Source organism: Cuculus canorus, chromosome W, assembly GCF_017976375.1.
Source record: "Cuculus canorus isolate bCucCan1 chromosome W, bCucCan1.pri, whole genome shotgun sequence".
Taxonomy (NCBI): Eukaryota; Metazoa; Chordata; class Aves; order Cuculiformes; family Cuculidae; genus Cuculus; species Cuculus canorus.
Genome location: NC_071440.1, coordinates 2,024,314 through 2,043,582, shown reverse-complemented (window position 1 = coordinate 2,043,582; position 19,269 = coordinate 2,024,314). Strand labels below are relative to the sequence as shown.

At 46.2% G+C, this 19,269-nt stretch overlaps 1 protein-coding gene across 2 annotated transcripts in view; it reads left to right on the top strand.

The window, feature by feature from the left end:
• The window catches only part of LOC128850272 (E3 ubiquitin-protein ligase RNF38-like), a 119,200-nt gene that overhangs the window by 47,454 nt on the left and 52,477 nt on the right, over nt 1–19,269 (top strand). The window contains exons 1-3 of one of the 2 annotated variants that reach the window (XM_054053288.1): nt 6,797–6,826; nt 7,240–7,433; nt 14,508–14,721. In XM_054053288.1, the coding sequence (XP_053909263.1) occupies nt 7,327–7,433; nt 14,508–14,721 (321 nt within the window). In that variant the 5' untranslated portion in view covers nt 6,797–6,826; nt 7,240–7,326. Of the gene's footprint in view, nt 1–6,796; nt 6,827–7,239; nt 7,434–14,507; nt 14,722–19,269 lie in introns of those variants that run through there. The other variant, XM_054053287.1, reaches the window with a different exon arrangement.

Below are 19,269 nucleotides of genomic sequence, written 5' to 3'. Positions count from 1 at the left end.
GATCTGACATATACATAATCACCTGGTTCTATATTATGTATTGGCCCATCCAGGCCATGAGCATGAGTTCCTGAGACCAGCTTTTCTATTTTTCTGAGTTGTTTTTGTAAGCTTATCATATAGTCTGTTAACATTTCAGCACCGACTTGTGTTGATGTTCCTGCTTGAACCAAATAGGGCCTTCTATATAACATTTCAAAGGGACTCAATCCTTCCTTGGCCCTTGGTTTAGTTCTTATTCTCAACAAGGCTAGGGGTAGTCACTGACGCCAAGCTAGTCCAGCTTCTTGACCCAATTTTACAATCTGTAATTTAAGAATATGGTTCATCTTCTCCACCTGGCCACTTGCTTGGGGCCTATAGGGAGTATGTAATTGCCAGTCTGTCCCCAGAACCTGACTAACTTGTTGTGTCACTTTGGCCACAAAATGAGGGCCTCTGTCTGAAGATATTATTGCTGGAACCCCAAACCTCGGTATTATTTCATGCAGCAAAGCCTTAGTTACCTCCCTAGCCTTGTTTGTTCGGCAAGGGAACGCTTCTGGCCATCCTGAAAAGGTATCGGTTAATACAAGCAAATATCGAAATCCCCCTTTTCTCGGAAGTTCTGAAAAGTCAATTTGCCACCATTGTTCGGGGGGATTACCTTTCCCTATTTGCCCTAGCTCCAACTTCCGGCTTACCTGTGGGTTATTTTGCAAACAAATGTCACATTGTCGTGTCACTTGTTTGATAGTCGTGTACAAGTTGCGAGCGACAATGTGTTTGTTTAGATATTTATACAAGGCCTCAACTCCCCAATGAGTCTTTTTATGTTCAGTCATGATTATAGCCCAGAGTAATGTGCTAGGCACCACTATTCTCCCTTGTGGTGTTTTAACCCAACCATTTTCTTCTGTTTTTTCCCCCTAAATCTCTAATGAGTTTTTGATCCTCTTTCGAATAGTTAGGAATTTGATCACTTTGGATTTTACCGTCTGGAATTAGGGGCTCTATTTCTGCCGTACCCTCTTCAGCTGCTCTCTTTGTTTCCCGGTCTGCTGTGGAACTGCCTATTTCTTGTGCAGTTTTTCCCTTCTGGTGAGGTTTACAATGCACAATTGCTACTTTTTCTGGTAGTTGTACAGCTTCCAACAGTTTAAGGATTTCTTTTGCATGTTACTTATGAGTAAACTTCTACTAGCTGGCTCCTTCGTTATCAACTTCCAAGGTCTTCAAGGCGAACAATGCCAAGTTCTAACGAACGCTCCCAGACCCCCTTGTCTGCTTTCGCTCATCACTCTAAAGGCTGCAATTGTGGATATCTGCTCTAATGTGGTCCTCTCCACAGGCTCTACCGAAATACCTGCTTCACTGTGGTCTCTTCCACGGGCTACAGGGGACCTTTTTTCCCTTGCTGCCCATTTACTATTTTTTTGCCCTTTCTTAAATATGTTTTCACAAAGATGTCACCAGCTTTGCCGATTTGCTCAGCTTTGGTGGTTCTGTTTTGTAGCTGGCTGGAACCAGCTCTGTCTGGCATGGGAGCAGCCCCTTATCTCTTGTCACAAAGGCCATCCCTGCATGCCCTCCACTACTAAAATCTCGCCATGTATACTAAATACAGTTACAAGCCATCATTTCAGTAGTAAGTTTCAATTAAACTATAATCCATATGAAATAAACTTGAAAAAATGTGCGCTATGTTGGTTGGGTGTGCTTTTCTCTCCCCATCAACATCCTGATGTGTTGAGATTTCATAGGAAATAACATGAAATTAAACTTTATATCATGATATAAACCCAAAGGGTTTATAGCCACCCATGGCAGCACTCCAGTTATGCGAGTCGTCCCACCACGTTTCCATGATGACAATTATATCATCGTTTTCTTGCCATACAATGGCTTCCAGCTCCTCCTGTTTGTTGCCCATGCTGCATGCACTGGTGTAGGTGCACTTCAGTTGGGCTGTCGATCCCGCTACACTCCTGAGGGGAAATAGTCTCAGTTCCTACGTGACTCCTCGCTGAATTTTCTAACCCATCAGTAATCTTTACACCTGTGCTTCTGCTTGGAGTGCTCTCCCCCACTTCCTGTGAGGTGGCAAATCAAAGGGCCTCACCTCGGACACTGGAGTGCCATTCCCAGGCATTTTTCTATCAAGCCTGGTTTTGTACCCCTTCCCCTCTAGTTTAAAGCTCTATGGATGAGCCCTGCTAGCTTCTTGGTAAGCATCCTTTTGGACCTTGGAGACTGGCGCATCCCATCCTCGGACAGCAAGCCTGGTGTTGTGCAGGCCAACCCATGATCAAAACCCCAAAGTTCTTTTTGGTATTTATTTCTTGTCTCTTCCTATTCCTCCCCTTGTCACTCCCTGTAGTTGGAATGACAGGGGAGAACACTACTTGTGATCCCGATCCCTTCACCATTTGTCCCAAGGCCCTGAATTCCCTTTTAATCGCTCTCAGATTTCTTGTATGGATTTTGTTACTACCTACTTGGAAAGTCAACAGTGGATAATAATCCGTGGGCCTGACCAGAGTTGGAAGTTTTCTTTCCACATCTCTAACCGAGGCCCCAGGTGGGCAGCAGACTTCCCTATGAATTGGGTCCGGTCTGCAGATCGGTCCTTCTGTTCCCTTCGGAAGGGAGTCCCCTATGACAATAACCTGTCTTTTCTTCTTAACAGAGGCATTTTTTGATGGAAGGCTTAGGGTGTCTTAATCCAGGGAACATTTCTAGGCTGTGAGACCCATCATCCACATTGAGGTTGGGTTCCACTTGCAGAGCTTCGTATCTGTTGTGCAAGGGAACCTGGGAGGCTGACACGCCTGCTGTGCTGGGCAGAAACCTGCTGCCATTCCCCTCCATCTCCTAAATTTCTCTCCTCAGCTGACTGGAGAGAGGATGGGGCGTCCTCTGTCATAGAAGGCATGCCTACCTGTTGGGTCTGAGACAGGAAGCATAGAGTGTTGTTCCAGTGGTCGATCTCCCTCTCGCACTCCCCGATGGTCCTCAGCCTTATCACCTCCTCCCTGAGTTCTGTCACCAAGCGGAGAAGTTCCTCCACCCGAGCACACCTCCCACAGGTGAATTCCCCACTGGTGTCGATACCAGTGCAAGAGAGGGGCATACCCTGCAGCCTGGCATCAGGCTGGTAGTGTGCACCCACTGGGTCTCTGTCTGCGAGGCTACATCAGTCACAGATGGTACAGAGCCTTAATTTTCTGCCGAGTGGCCACCATGGTTCCCTGGTACTTCTGGCTGAGCTCCAGTGCCCTCCTCGCTCGCTCTGCCTGCATGAACTGCCTGTGCAAACTGCCATGCCTCGCTTTTCTGCCACACCACGCCCCTGTTTGCCCCCTCCTGTTTGCAGTGCTCCAGTTGCTGGTGCTCCCTGAGGGCCGCTTAAATCTCCCACGCCTGCTTCTAGGAACACCCTCTGCGTCAGCTGCCACGTGGCAGATATCCCTTCCAGGAGTCAGGAGCACTCGCCCCTCGCTCCCTCCTGGTTTTCCTGGGCTTCCCCCACTCAGGCAACTGCTTTTTAGCCTTGATTTAGCACCCTACTGTAGAACTTACAGTCCCTGCCGCCAATTCTCAATGACTGAAAGCACCCTTACCAGATTTGCTGATGACACCAAGCTGAGTGGTGAGGCAGACACATCAGAAGGAAGAGTCCTGGACAGGCTGGAAGAGTGGAGTAGTAAAAATGCTACGAAGTCTAGCAAAGACAAGTGGAAGGTCCTGCACCTGGGGCAACATAATTGAAAAGCCCGGTACAGGCTAGGAGCTGAGTGGCTGGAGAGCAGCCGTGCTGATAGGGACCTGGGGGTCCTGGTGGACAACAAGCTGAACATGAGTCAGCATTATGCTGCTGCAGCAACAAAGGAAAATCAGATCCTGAGTTGCATCCACGGGGGCTTTATTAGCAGAGATAGAGATGTGATCATCCGACTCTATTCAAAACTTTTCAGGCTGGACCTGGAGTACTGTGTCTAGTTCTTGTTCTCACAATTCAAGAAAGACATGGACAGATTAGAGAGGGTCTGAAGGAGGGCCACAAAAATTATCATAGGACTGGAGAACTTGCCCTGTGAGGAAAGACTGAAGGAGTTTGGTCTTTTTCCCTTGGCAAAGAGGAGGCTCAAGGGGGACCTCATCACAATATTCCAGTACTTAAAGGGCAGCTACAAAGAAGACAGAGGTTCTGTCTTCACAAGGAGTCACATGGAAAAGACAAGGGACAATGGGTTCAAGTTGTACCAAGAAAGGATTTATCTCTGTTTAGGAAAGATATTTTTTACAGTGAGAACAATCATTCACTGACACAAACTCCCCAGGGATGTGGTAGAATCCCCCATCACTGGAGGTTTTCAAAATGTGATTGGACAGGGTGCTAGATAATCTCATCTAGGCTCCCTTGGCCACAAAAGGTTGGACCAGATGATCTTTCAAGGTCCCTTCCAACCTGGGTTATTCTGTGATTTGATGAAATGTTCTATTCAACTGATAGTGTTCAGAAAGTGGAATTCAGACTCCTTTAAAGCTAAAAACCATAAGAGGGCCAATAAAATAGGAAGAAAAATAATAATTTGTAAACTGAGGAAAATTGTGAGGAATGAATAAGTGTAGAGAGGTTTTAAAAGATGATAGTCTTTAGAAGTATATGAAGCAAAAGGCTTCTAACAGGGTTAGAGGGTGCACTTCAGGAAGACAATTATCTCTATTTATGTATCTTCTCTACAGAGAAGCTCAGTTTTCTCTGTATTTGTCATCTGCAAATGGCTGCAAATTTTTGCTTCTTAAACTCATCACATCATATCTCTTAAATTATTATAGTGAAGAAGAAAAGGAGGTCCAGATAACTGTTTTAAGCAGGGACAAGCAGTGAAAAGGAGAGGTAACTATTTCTGTTCAGGACCAAATGTAACTTTGGAGGTGAATGGTTTTCATATCACTAACAATGACAACTCTTGGAGCTACCTAGTCCCAGTAGAACTTCAGTAAAATACACAAACTCAAACCAAGTTTTTCACAGTGGTTGTTTTTTGATCATATTGTGTTTACCTGTTAATTACTATTAATGCACTAACAAGTTAAAAGATGCGGCACCTCTGTGTTAGGATATCAGAACTGATTGTACTCCAAACATTTAACAATGTTTTTTCAGCTATGTAAACATGTACCTGGTAGGAATAGAATCATAGAATCAACAGGTTGGAAAAGACCTCTTGGATCATCAAGTCCAACCATTCCAACTGCCACTAAACCATGCCCCTGAGCACCACATCTACCCCTCTTTCAAATACCTCCAGGGATGGTGACTCAACCACCTCCATGGGCAGTCCGTTCCAGGGCCCAATAACACTTTCTGCGAAAAAGTTTTTTCCTGATATCCAGTCTGAACATCCCCTGGCACAGCTTGAGGCCATTCCCCCTTGTCCTATCACCTGTCACTTGGGAGAAGAGGCCAGCTCCCTCCTCTCTACATTTTCCTTTCAGGTAGTTGTAGAGAGCAATAAGGTCTCCCCTCAGCCTCCTCTTCTCCAGGCTAAACAACCCCAGCTTTCTCGGCCGCTCCTCGTAAGACTTGTTCTCCAGACCCCTCACCAGCTTTGTTGCTCTTCTCTGGACACGCTCCAGAGTCTCAACATCCTTCTTGTAGTGAGGGGCCCAGAACTGAACACAGTATTCAAGGTGCAGTCTCACCACTGCCAAGTACAGAGGGAGAATAACCTCCCTGGACGTGCTGGTCACACCCTTTCTGATCCAAGCCAAGATGCCATTGACCTTCTTGGCCACCTGGGCACACTGCTGGCTCATGTTCAGTCGGCTGTCAACCAACACCCCTAGATCCTTCTCTACGCAGCTTTCTAGCCAGACTTCTCCTAGTCTGTAGCACTGCATAGGGTTGTTGTGCCCCAAGTGCAGGACCCGGCATTTGGCCTTGTTAAACCTCATGCCATTGGTCTCAGCCCAGCGGTCCAGCCTGTTAAGATCCCTTTGCAGAGCCTCCCTACCCTCCAGCAGATCCACTCTTCCACCCAGCTTAGTTTCAGGTCATTGATAAAGATATTGAACAGGACTGGATCCAGCACTGAGCCCTGGGGGGACACCACTTGTGACTGGCCTCCAGCTGGAGTTAACTCCATTTGCCACCACTCTTTGGTCCTGGCCATCCAACCAGTTTTCCACTCAGGAGAGGGTGCACCTGTCCAGGCCAGAGGCAATCAGCTTCCTAAGAAGAATGCTATGAGAAACTGTGTCAAAGGCTTTACTTGAAGTCCAAGAGGACTACATCCACAACCTTTCCCTTATCCAGTAAGCGGGTCACTGCTAAGGCGACCAGGTTAATTTAGTAGGACCTGCTTCTCATGAACCCATGCTGACTGGGCCTGATCACCTGGTTATCTTGCATGTGCTTCATGATAGCACTCAAGATCACCTGTTCCATGACCTTCCCCGGCACTGAGGTCAGACTGACAGACCTGTAGTTTCCTGGATCCTCCCTGCAATCTTTCTTGTAAATGGGTGTAACATCAGCCAGCCTCCAGTCAAGTGAGACTTCCCCAGTCAGCCAGGACTGCTGGAAGATGATAGAAAGGGGTTTGGCAAGCACATCTGCCAGCTCCCTCAATGCCCTCTAGTGGATCCCATCTGGCCCCATAGACTTGTAAATGTCTAATTGGCCAAGCAAGTCTCTGACCACTTCCGCTTGGATCGTAGGAGCTTTGTTCTGCTCCTCTAGCTGTGCATATGCTGAACTGGAGCTCTCTATGGCATCTATTTACTGGCAAATAGAGATCTCATTGGTGTGAAATCTGTGCTTATCTTTTCATAAAAGGTCTTCGGATCACTCATTTATCTAATTTATGTGTTCATGTCCTAAATCTGTATGAGAGATGTAGTGCCTGTGTTGAATATTATTAATAAATAGGACCCACCTCTTTCTCCTGAAGCAAATGTTTACTCCTTTTTCTGATATAACTTCTGTGGTTGCCTTAGCATTAGTATTTAAAATATCTTGATATTGCTAAAATATACTTTTGTAAAAATGCTCAGGTGGGCAATTAAATGTTTGCACTATAAAGGCAGTAGGTTCTATATCTACTTGTAGTTATTTAACTTGATGGTGTTTTGATATAGTTTGTTAAGTCTCCGTCTCTAATGCTAGCTAAAGCATACTGGAGTTCCAATATGGGAAACAAATCACTCAGCTGATGTGTTTTGGGGTTTTTTTTGTCTACATTGGCACAGAGTGAAGACAGTTCAAGTCCCAAGAGACAACGCCTTTCTCATTCAGTCTTTGACTATACAGCGGCATCACCAACTGCATCACCGCCAATGCGACCATGGGAGATGGCATCAAATAGACAGCCTCCTTTGGCTCAGTCCAACCAACATAATTTCTCCAGGGAATGCTGCAGTACACCTGCACGAAGTAGGAGGAGGTAAGTAAGCTATTTAGGTTAGGAATCAGTTTCTTATTGTCTCTATTGTCAGGTGAAGCCTAATTCAGGCAACAGTGAACAGTATTTATTAGATGATAAATATTCCAATGCTTCTTTTGATTTTTTTTACGGAATTATAATAAGTGAAACAGAAAGCTCTGTGCTGAAAGTAATTTAAGTTCTTGCATCTTCTAATAATTTGTAAGAGTAGAGAGAAAATATTTTTTGTTACAAGCTGGCTTCTTTCTATCATTCTGTACTGGAGAAATAAGCTTTTTAAAAAATGGTAAGGGGGGAATTGTGGTGGATTGACCTTGGCTAGATGTCAGGTGCCCACTGTCACGTTAAATAGGTAAGATTCCAACAGTTGGCTGAGGGACCCATCCCGTCAGGTCGCGAGGTTCAAGATGGACCCCCTTGCTTTCTCAGCATCCCCTCAGAGAGGACCTAGATGCAGCTGGATCCGTTTCTAGTCTCAGACCTGGTCGATGGTTTATGACTAAAGGGTTATGTGTGGGTGCTTATATGTGTTTTTCCACAAGTCAGAATTTGGTCACCTGTGAGAATCTCCTTAGAGACTGGTACTCACAGGGTTAATAATTGCAACTTGTGGAGCACCGGAACTGGCAGCTGGCAGCACTTGCAGCAAAGCCTATGTACACTCACTGCCCAGAAGGCCAACTGTATCCTGGGCTGTGTTTTGCGCTCTTCAAAAATGAAATCCTAGCAGCTCAGGAGCAAGCCATCCCCATGTTCCGGAAAAGGAGCCGGCGGGGGAAAAAAGCAGCTTGGTTGAGTAAGGAGATCTTGAGAGACATCAAAAAGATGAGGAATGTCTATGAGCTTTGGAAGAAGGGACGGGCGTCTTGGGTGGACTACAGGGAGGAAGTGAGATCATGCAGGGATAAAATCAGGAGGGCTAAGGCCCAACTAGAAATCAAATTGGCTAAATCTGTGAAAGATAATAAAAAATCTTTCTACAAATACATTAACAGGAAAAGGAGGACGAGGGAGAATATTCAGTCCCTATTGGATGCAGAAGGAACAACAGTGACAGGGGATAAGGACAAGGCTGAGGTACTTAATGCCTTCTTTGCCTCAGTCTTTAATAGCAAGGAAAGTTGTTCACCCTGTGTACAAACGCAGGAGTTAGAGGAGCAGAATGACGCTCCCATGATCCAAGAGGAGGCAGTTAGAGACTTGCTTGCTCAGCTAGACACCCACAAGTCTATGAGGCCGGATGGGATCCACCCAAGAGCATAGAAAGAGCTGGTGGATGTCCTTTCAAAAACACTTTCCATCATCTTCCAGCAGTCCTGGCTAACTGGGGAAGTTCCACTAGACCGGAAGCTGGCTAATGTTGTGCCCATCTACAAGAAGGGTTGCAGGGAGGATCCGGGGAACTACAGGCCTGTCAGTCTGACCTCAGTGTTGGGGAAAGTCATGGAACAGGTGATCTTGAGTGCTATCATGAAGCACATGCAAGAGAACCGGGTGATCAGGCCCAGTTAACATGGGTTTACAAAAGGCAGATCTTGCCAAACTAACCTGATCGCCTTCTATGACAAAATGACTCGACTACTGGATGAGGGAAAGGCTGTGGATGGAGTCTTCTTGGACTTCAGTAAAGCCTTTGACACAGTTTCTCACAGCATTCTGCTTCAGAAACTGTCAGCCTCTGGCCTGGACAGGCGCACACTCTCCTGGGTGGAAAACTGGTTGGATGGCCGAGCCCAGAGAGTGGTGGCAAATGGAGTTAACTCCAGCTGGAGGCCAGTTACAAGTGGGGTTCCCCAGGGCTCGGTACTGGGTCCAGCTCTGTTCAATGTCTTTATCATTGACCTGGATGTAGGCATTGAGTGCATCCTCAGCAAGTTTGCAGATGACACTAAGCTGGGTGGAAGAGTGGATCTGCTGGAGGGTAGGGAGGCTCTGCAAAGGGATCTGAACAGGCTGGACCGCTGGACCGAGGCCAATGGCATGAGGTTTAACAAGGTCAAATGCCGGGTCCTGCACTTGGGGTACAATAACCCTATGCAGTGCTACAGACTAGGAGAAGTCTGGCTAGAAAGCTGCGTAGAGAAGGATCTAGGGGTGTTGGTTGACAGCCGACTGAACGTGAGCCAGCAGTGTGCCCAGGTGGCCAAGAAGGTCAATGGCATCTTGGCTTGGATCAGAAAGGGTGTGACCAGCACGTCCAGGGAGGTTATTCTCCCTCTGTACTTGGCAGTGGTGAGACCGCACCTTGAATACTGTGTTCAGTTCTGGGCCCCTCACTACAAGAAGGATGTTGAGACTCTGGAGCGTGTCCAGAGAAGAGCAACGAAGCTGGTGAGTGGTCTGGAGAACAAGTCTTACGAGGAGCGGCTGAGAGAGCTCGGGTTGTTTAGCCTGGAGAAGAGGAGGCTGAGGGGAGACCTTATTGCTCTCTACAGCTACCTGAAAGGAGGTTGTGGAAAGGAGGGAGCTGGCCTCTTCTCCCAAGTGACAGGGGACAGGACAAGAGGGAATGGCCTGAAGCTGCACCAGTGGAGATTCAGACTGGATATCAGAAAAAAATTTTTCAAGGAAAGAGTCATCGGGCACTGGAACAGGCTGCCCAGGGAGGTGGTCAAGTCACCCTCCCTGGAGGTGTTTAAGGAACGGGTGGATGAAGTGCTTAGGGTCATGGTTTAGGGAGTGTTAGGAATGGTTGGATTCGATGATCCGATGGGTCCTTTCGAACCTGGTGATTCTATGATCCTGTGATTCTATGATTCTATGTGATCTATCGAGACTTCTGTAAATCCTTTGACATGGTCCCCCACAACATCCTTCTCTCTAAATTTGAGAGATATGCATTTGATGGTTGGACCATTCAGTGGATAAGAAACTGGTTGGATGGTCGTATTCAGAGAGTAGTGGTCAGCAGCTTGATGTCCAAATGGAGATCCGTGATGAATGGTGTCCCTCAGGGGTCCGTACTGGGACTGATGCTGTTTAATGTCTTCATTAGTGATATTGACAGCAAGATTGAGTGCACCCTCAGCAAGTTTGCAGATGACACCAAACTGAGTGGTGTAGTTGCCACACCGGAAGGACGGGATGTCATCCAGAGGGACCTGGACAAACTGCAGAAGTGGGCCTGTGAGAACCTCATGAACTTCAGCAAGACCAAGTGTAAGGTCCTACACCTGGGTCGGGGCAATCCTTGATTTCAGTACACAATGGGAGATGATGTGATTGAGAGCAGCCCTGCAGAGAAGGACTTGGGGGTGCTGGTCACAGAATCACAGAATCACAGAATCACAAGGTTGGAAAGGACCCATTGGATCATCGAGTCCAACCATTCCTAACACTCCCTAAACCATGTCCCTAAGCACTTCATCCACCCATTCCTTAAACACCTCCAGGGAAGGCGACTCGACCACCTCCCTGGGCAGCCTGTTCCAGTACCCAATGACTCTTACTGTGAAGAATTTTTTTCTGATATCCAACCTGAACCTCCCCTGACGGAGCTTCAGGCCATTCCCTCTTGTCCTGTCCTCTGTCACTTGGGAGAAGAGGCCAGCTCCCTCCTCTCCACAACCTCTTCTTTACCATGAGAGTGGTGAGACACTGGAACAGGTTGCCCAGGGAAGTTGTGGCTGCCCCATCCCTGGAGGAGTTCAAGGCCAGGTTGGATGGGGCTTTGGGCAGCCTGCTTTAGTGGGATGTCCCTGCCCATGGCAGGAGGGTTGGAACTAGATGATCTTTAAGGTCCTTTCCAACCCTAACTTTTCTATGATTGTATCATTCTGTGATGCTATGATTTTAGAAGTTGCTGCTTCAAAGAAATTATCTTAAAGAACTCTGACATCAGGGCTCTTCAGTTACGGACAGCTTATCATGGCTGTTTCTGTCTAAATGTCATTATCACTATGTCATTCTGTCTACTTCCATCTGACTCACTTTAACTCAACTGGACACATCACCTTTTTCAGATTGTAAATGATTTTGAGTGCCAGGGACTGTTGCTTACTGGTTTTGTGCGACATCTAGCACAGTGATTGGAAGAAAAAAGTTGTAGAACAATATATAGGTATTTAATAATTTAGATATATTTCTGACTACTCTTCCTGAGTAATTCAAAATAAATTAGAAATTTAGAAAGCTTTTAGAGCTGTGTATCTAGATACTCTGAGTTTTGCTAATTATTTTTTTTAATAACTCTACATAGTAAAAGAATATTTTGTTTCCAATTTTGCTACTTTCAGAGAAATTTGTTCTGCTCAGCTGGAGGAAAAAACCCACCCCAGAAGCAATGCAAAAAGCCCAAGCCTACACCCTTCTACATCTACCTCTCTCTTTCTAGAAGTAGTCTTAAAAGAAGCTACTCTGTCTGAGGATCAGTGAGGATCATAATTATGGAGTTTGCTTAATGGCTCTTCCAAGAAATTAGTACTTTTATTGGTAACCCTCCTTCCCTCCTACAATTATTTTTTTATTCAGAAATAGTAGCTTTAAAGCTATAATTAGAATATTACAGGGAAAAAAGAATGTCTACCCCCTTAAGTATTATCTGCTCTAGGATTAGAATCACACAGAGGAAAATAAATTCATAATGCAAAGCACTGAACAGGTAGATCATACCTGTTCACCTCTCCCACAAATTATCGCATTTTCAAGCATCTCGACAACTTCCTGCAAGAGGTTTTCCACAAGCAAGCAGCAGCTCAAAATGTCTTTGAAGACTTCATCAGTTCCAGTACTCAAGAATTCTATGCTACTGGAATAAATAGACTTATTTCTGTTTGGCAACTATGTGTATATTCTAATGGTTCTTATTTCAAATAATAAATTTTATTCTAAGCTGAGATAGACTGCTTTAAAGCTGATGGTTAAAAACAGTAATTATTTTTGCATTAACCTAATACAATAACAATAGCATATGAACAACTGTGGCCATATCCTTCTCCCCACCCACCCTTCAACAGAAAAACTGGGTGCAGCTTGAGAAGTATCAGGGTTATGTAGTGAGTTGGCAATGGGTTTCAGGGTTATTTGATGATAGCAAGAAGAACAAATAAAGCTGAGAATCTTGCATTCTGTTCCAGACTGAGTTGGAAAGGATGTGTTCTAGTGTTCGCATACCCTTTCTGTTTCTTTCCTGCAGTTTGGCTCATTGAGCCTGCACCCAGGGTAGCACTAAATCTAATATAACTTGAACAATTCAACATGCAATGGATAATTTATTTACTTGTGGAGATTGGAAGGCATGTTGTGGAATCCAGTAGGGCATCGTGGTCTCTACTTATTCTACTTCAAAATTTATGAGAAATGCCATGTAAGTCACTTAATTCAAACCTTTTTTAATGGACAAGTTATTAATTGTGTGCCTCATGAATACATTGTGAAATCCCAAGTCTCTAAATTGCTTACTCAAAATAAGCAGATGTGGTAGCTTCAGTTGGTTGAAATGTCAGTTACCTACTGTAAAATATAAATATTACCACAGCTGCAAGTCATTAGGAGCCTCTAAAGATATTTTTTTTAAGTACACAAGTATTATAAATATGTGGAAATCTACTGAAATTTGCATTCTTGTTTTTAGGGTTGCTGAACCCTAAAACAAGAGGGTTTAGGTTTACTGAACCTTTAGTTCCACAAGGGGAAATACAAAGTCTTGTACCTGAGGAGAAATAACCCCATGCACGAGTACATGCTGGGGGCTGAATGGCTGGAAAGCAGCTTGACAGAAAAGGATGTGGGGTTCCTGGTGGTCACCAAGTTGAATGTGAGCCAGCAATGCAACCTTGTGGTAAAGAAGGCTAATACTAACCTGGACTGCATTAGGTGGAGTGTTGCCAGTATGTTGTGGTCTGAACAGTAAAGGAGTTTGACAACACGTTATAAAACAAAGCTTTATTGAGGCATTAGGAAAGATGAGCAATGACTATGGTGAGTTAACTTTGACTGGCTGTCAGGTGTCCACCAAACCATTCTATCACCTCCTCAGTGAGACAGGGACAATCAGATTAAAAACTCATGAGTCAAGATAAAGACAATTTAATAAAGAAATGCAAAGGCCATGCATGAAAGCAAAGGAAACAAACAAGCAAATTATTCTCTACTTCCCATCACCAGGCAATATCCAGCCACTTCCTGGATATATCCTTATGAATGTATATAAATATCTGAAGGGAGGTTGCAATGAGGACAGAGCCAGGCTCTTTTCAGTGGTGCCCAGTGAGAAGACAAAAGGCAATGGGCACAAAGTGAAAAACAGAAGTTTCTGTCTGAACATTGGGAAACCGTTTTTTTACTGTGAGGGTGACTGAGCACTGGGACAGGTTGCCCAGAGAGGCTGTGGAGTTTCCCTCCTTGGGGCTATTCAAAAGCCATCTGGACATAGTCCTAGGCAGCTGGTTCTAGGTGGCCCTACTTGAGCAGGGGAGTTTGACTAGATGACCTCCAGAGGACCCTTTCAACCTCAACCATTCTGTGAATCAAGTGCTCAAATGCCTTTTTAACAAGTTTTGTGAAGGTAATAGTTCTATAAAAATGTTTCTTCTGGTTTCCTCTTGTATTAAGCTATGTTCAAGCACTCATGCTGAAATCATAGAATCATAGAATGACAAGGTTGGAAGGGACCCACTGGGTCATCAAGTCCAACCATTCCTAACACTCCCTAAATGATACCCCCCAGCACCTCATCCACCCGTCCCTTAAACACCTCCAGGGAAGGTGACTCAACCACCTCCCTGGGCAGCCTATTCCAGTGCCCAAGTACCCTTTCTGTGAAAATTTTTTTCCTGATGTCAAGCCTGAACCTCCCCTGGTGGAGCTTGAGGCCATTTCCCCTTGTCCTGTCCCCTGTCACTTGGGAGAAAAGGCCAGCTCCCTCCTCTCCACAACCTCCTTTCAAGTAGCATCTATACTAGGGCTTTCAGAAATTTTCTCAATGAAAGATTGTATGACAAGCTAACATACCTGACCTAGAAAAACTTTCCAGTATAAAAACATCCTTACTATTGAGTTCTTTGTGCTTCTAGTTACAAATGCCACAAAACTTTTTTAATGTGATCTTACATCCTTCCCATCATGCATTTTTAGTCCTCCTGTTCGCCGTCAGAGAGCAAGAAGGGATCGTCTGTCTCGACACAATTCTGTTAGCCAAGATGAAAACTATCACCATCTCTCCTATGGACAGCAGCAAGCAATTGAAGAGCCCCAAGCCTTTAACCCTCCGAATATATCCCATCGCATGTTGCACCCAGTTGCTCACCCGCCACAACAGAACACAGTGATGGTCGACATTCATGATCAGGTAAGAGTGTGTTGAGAACATAGATGAAAATGTCTTAAACTCTGTATCTTCCTCTCTGAAGAGAGCAAATGAGTGAACTCTCCTTGACAAATTAGTTGGCAATGGAGGTCACATAACACTAATTCCTATTAGTCCTCTTGTAGAGCCTTTTTTCCTTTTTTTCTTCTGAGTAGCATCAGTGTATAGAGAGCTGCAGCCTTCAGTGAAAACATCAATACATTCGTTGCTTCAGGCAAAAATGAAAATCTGGACTCTGTTAGAGAAGAGTAAAAGGGGGAACGGGTATAAACTGGAGAGAGGCAGATTTAGACTAGACATTAGGAAGAATTTCTTCACCATGAGAGTGGTGAGACACTGGAATAGGTTGCCCAGGGAAGCTGTGGATGCCCCATCCCTGGAGGTGTTCAAGGCCAGGTTGGATGGGGCCTTGGGCAGCTTGACCTAGTGGGTTGTCACTACCCATGGCAGGGGGTTGGAACCTTGCACAGGAGTTAGCAGTGCTCATCGAAAGAGTTTTAAGCTAGATTTGAAGGGGGGAAAGGATAAAACAGGGCTCGCTAGAGACTAGACTGGGCGCACCATGCCAATGCTTAAGGGAAGGTGTGCTGGTGAGATCCTTCGGTCTGCCATCTCAGTGGAGGTAGGGGATGGAGATCCATGTGGCAGCAAAGACTCAAGGGTTATTGATATGTTAGAAATCATGGAAGCGCCTGAGAATTATCACTTGGAAATTAGAACTTGTCCCCCTAGAAAGGTGGCGGGATCAATAGCCCAGCTGAAGTGTCTTGACAGCAATGCACGCAGCAGGGGCAACAAACAGAAGGAGTTGGAAGCCATAATGCGGGTGGAAAGCTATGATATAGTTGCCGTCACAGAAACACAGGATGACTCACACAACTGCAATGGATAGGTATGAACTCTTTGAAAGGAATAGGCAAGGAAGGAGAGTTGGGGTAGTGCTGTATGTTAGGGAGTTTTGACTGTCTAGATCTTGATGATGGTGATGAAAGGGTAAAGTGTTTATGGGTAAGAATCAGGGGAAAGGCCAACAAGGCAGATAGCACGGTGGGAGTCGGTTATAGACCACCCAATCAGGATAAAGAGGTAAATGAAATATGCTAAAAGCAACTGGGAGAACTCTCAGGACTGCTAGCCCTTGTTCTCATGGGGAACTTCAACTTACCAGATGCCTGCTGGAAACACAATACAGCAGACAGGAAAGAGTCTAGGAGGTTCCTGGAGTGCATGGAAGACAATTTCCTGACACAACTGGTGAGTAAACTGACTATGGAAGGGCCCCACTGGAACTGATGTTTGCAAATAGAGAAGGACTTGTGGGTGATCATAGAATCATAGAATGACTAGGTTGGAAGGGACCCACTGGGTCATCAAGACCAACCATTCCTAACACTCCCTAAACCATACCCCTCAGCACTTCGTCCACCCGTCCCTTAAACACCTCAAGGGAAGATTACTCAACCACCTCCCTGGGCAGCCTATTCCAGTGCCCAAGTACCCTTTCCGTGAAAAATTTTTTCCTGATGTCCAGCCTGAACCTCCCCTAGCAGAGCTTGAGGCTATTCCCCCTTGTCCTGTCCCCTGTCACTTGGGAGAAGAGCCCAGCTCCCTCGTCTCCACAACCTCCTTTCAGGTAGTTGTAGGGAGCAATAAGGTCTCCCCTCAGCCTCCTCTTCTCCAGGCTAAACAACACCAGCTCTCTCAGCCGCTCCTCGTAAGACTTGTTCTCCAGACCCCTCACCAGCTTTGTTGCTCTTCTCTGGACACGCTCCAGAGCCTCAACATCCTTCTTGTGGTGAGGGGCCCAGAACTGAACACAGTACTCAAGGTGCGGTCTCACCAGTGCCAAGTACAGAGGGAGAATCACCTCCCTGGACCTGCTGGTCACACCGTTTCTGATACAAGCCAAGACGCCATTGGCCTTCTTGGCCACCTGGGTACATTGCTGGCTCATGTTCAGTCGGCTGTCAACCAACACCCCCAGGTCCTTCTCCTCTACGCAGCTTTCTAGCCAGACTTCTGGTCTGTAGCACTGCATAGGATTGTTGTGCCCCAAGTACAGGATCCGGCATTTGGCCTTGTTAAACCTCATCCCATTGGTCTCAGCCCAGCAGTCCAGCCTGTTCAGATCCCTTTGCAGAGCTTCCGTATCTTCCATCAGATCCACGCTTCCACCCAGCTTAGTGTCATCTGCAAACTTGCTAAGGGTGCACTCAATGCCTTCATCCAGGTCATTGATAAAGACATTGAACAGAGCTGGACCCAGTACCGAGCCCTGAGGAACCCCACTTGTAACTGGCCTCCAGCTGGAGTTAACTCCATTTACCACCACTCTCTGGGCACAGCCATCCAACCAGTTTTCAACCCAGGAGAGTGTGCGCCTGTCCAGGCCAGAGGCTGACTGTTTCTGAAGCAGAATGCTGTGAGAAACTGTGTCAAAGGCTTTACTGAAGTCCAAGAAGACTACATCCACAGCCTTTCCCCCATCCAGTAGTTGAGTCACTTTGTCATAGAAGGCAATAAGGTTAGTTTGGCAGGATCTGCCTTTCGTAAACCCGTGTTGACTGGGCCTGATCACCCGGTTCTCTTGTATGTGCTTCATGATAGCACTCAAGATCACCTGTTCCATGACTTTCCCCATCACTGAGGTCAGACTGACAGACTGACCTGATGTGGTGGTTGTTGGCTGTCTTGGGCACAGCAATCATGAAATTATCGGGTTTTTGATTCTTGGAGAAGTAAGGAGGGGAGTCAGCAGAATGGCCACCATGGAATTATGGAGGGCAGAGTTTGGCCTGTTTAGGGGCCTTGCTGTCAGAGTCCCTTGGGAGGCTGGACATTCTTCAAGAAGGAGACCTTTTCCCCAAGGATGAAGAAGATGTATACCACAGCCTAGAAATATTCCCTAACTTGTGCCATCCTCAGATGGCCATAAAAACAGCCTCCATAAATAAGAGGAGAGTGATTGTCTTAGGGGATTCGCTTCTAAAAGGAACAGAGGGATCCATCTGCAGACTGGACCTGCTCCACAGGGAGGTCTTCTGCTTACTGGGGACATCAGTGAAGGATGTAACTAGAAAACCTCCTTCCTTGGTGAAAGAGACAGAGTATTACCATCTGGTAGTATTTCAAATAGGCAATGATGACTTACAGCGCAGAAAGCTGAAAGCCATCAAAAGAGACTTCAGGATTCTAGGGAGAACGATGGAGGGCTCTGGGGCACAAGTAGTGTTTAGTCCCATTCCAAACCTAAGGAATGAGGAGCAGGAGGTCAATGAGAAGCAGTTGATTAATGCCTGACTCCGAGCCTGGTGTGAGGAGAGAGGCTTTGGGTTCTTTGATCATGGGGTGACCCATGCACCCCCAGGCTTTCTTACTAGGGATGGGACACACTTGTCTCCTAGGGGGACTAAAGTCCTTACTAAAAATCTAGTTAGACTCTTAAATAGAGCTTTAAACTAGATGTGAAGGGGGAGGGGGATGAGACCAGGATAGTTGGAAGTGTGCCTGGAAGTGGGACTCCAGTAATCGAGAGATGGTGTGCTGGAGAGGACCGCCAGTACATCACCACAGAGCAAGTGGAGGCGATTACACCTGGGGACAGTAAGGATGAAACTGGCACTGTGGCGTTAGTTATTCCAAGGACCAGTCAATTGGGAATGAACTCTATTCCCTTTATGAGGGCTGAAGGTTCGCCAGCCCAGCTGAAGTGCATTTACACCAATGCACACAGCATGGGCAATAAGAAGGAGGAGTTGGAAGGTGTTGCAGGGCAAGGTGACTATGATGTCGTTGCCATCACTGAAACATGTTGGGATGACTCATATAACTGGAGTGCAGCCATAGGGGGTATAAAATTCTTCAGACAGGACAGGAAGGGTAGGAGAAGAGGCAGGGTAGCCCTCTATGACAGAGAGCGCTTCGATACCCTTGAGCTCAATTACAGTGAGGAAGGGACTGAGTGCCTGTGGGTTAAAATCAGAGGAGCCCACAAGAAGGCTGACATTGTGATGGGAGCCTGCTACAGACCACCCAGCCAAGAAGAAGCAGCTGATGAGCTCTTCTATAAACAGCTGGGGATAGTCTCTAGATCGCTACCTCTTGTCCTTGTGGGAGAATTCAATCTTCCTGATATCTGCTGGAAGTACAATACAGCAGAAAGGAAGCAGTCTAGGAGGTTCCTGGAGTGTGTAGAAGACAACTTCCTCACGCAACTGGTGAGTGAGCCGACAAGGGAGGGTGCCCTCCTCGACCTGCTGTTTGTGAACAGAGAAGGCCTTGTGGGGGAATGTGACGGTTGGAGGACACCTGGGACAAAGCGATCATGAGATGATAGGGTTTTCAGTTCTAGGTGAGATGAAGAAGGGGATTAGCAAAACAGTCACACTAAACTTCCAGAGGGCAGACTTTGGACTGTTCAGAAGGCTGGTTGGCAAAGTCCCATGGGAGACAGTCCTTAAGGGCAAGGGAGCCCACGAGTGCTGGGCGCTCTTCAAAAATGAAACCCTAGCAGCTCAGGAGCAAGCCATC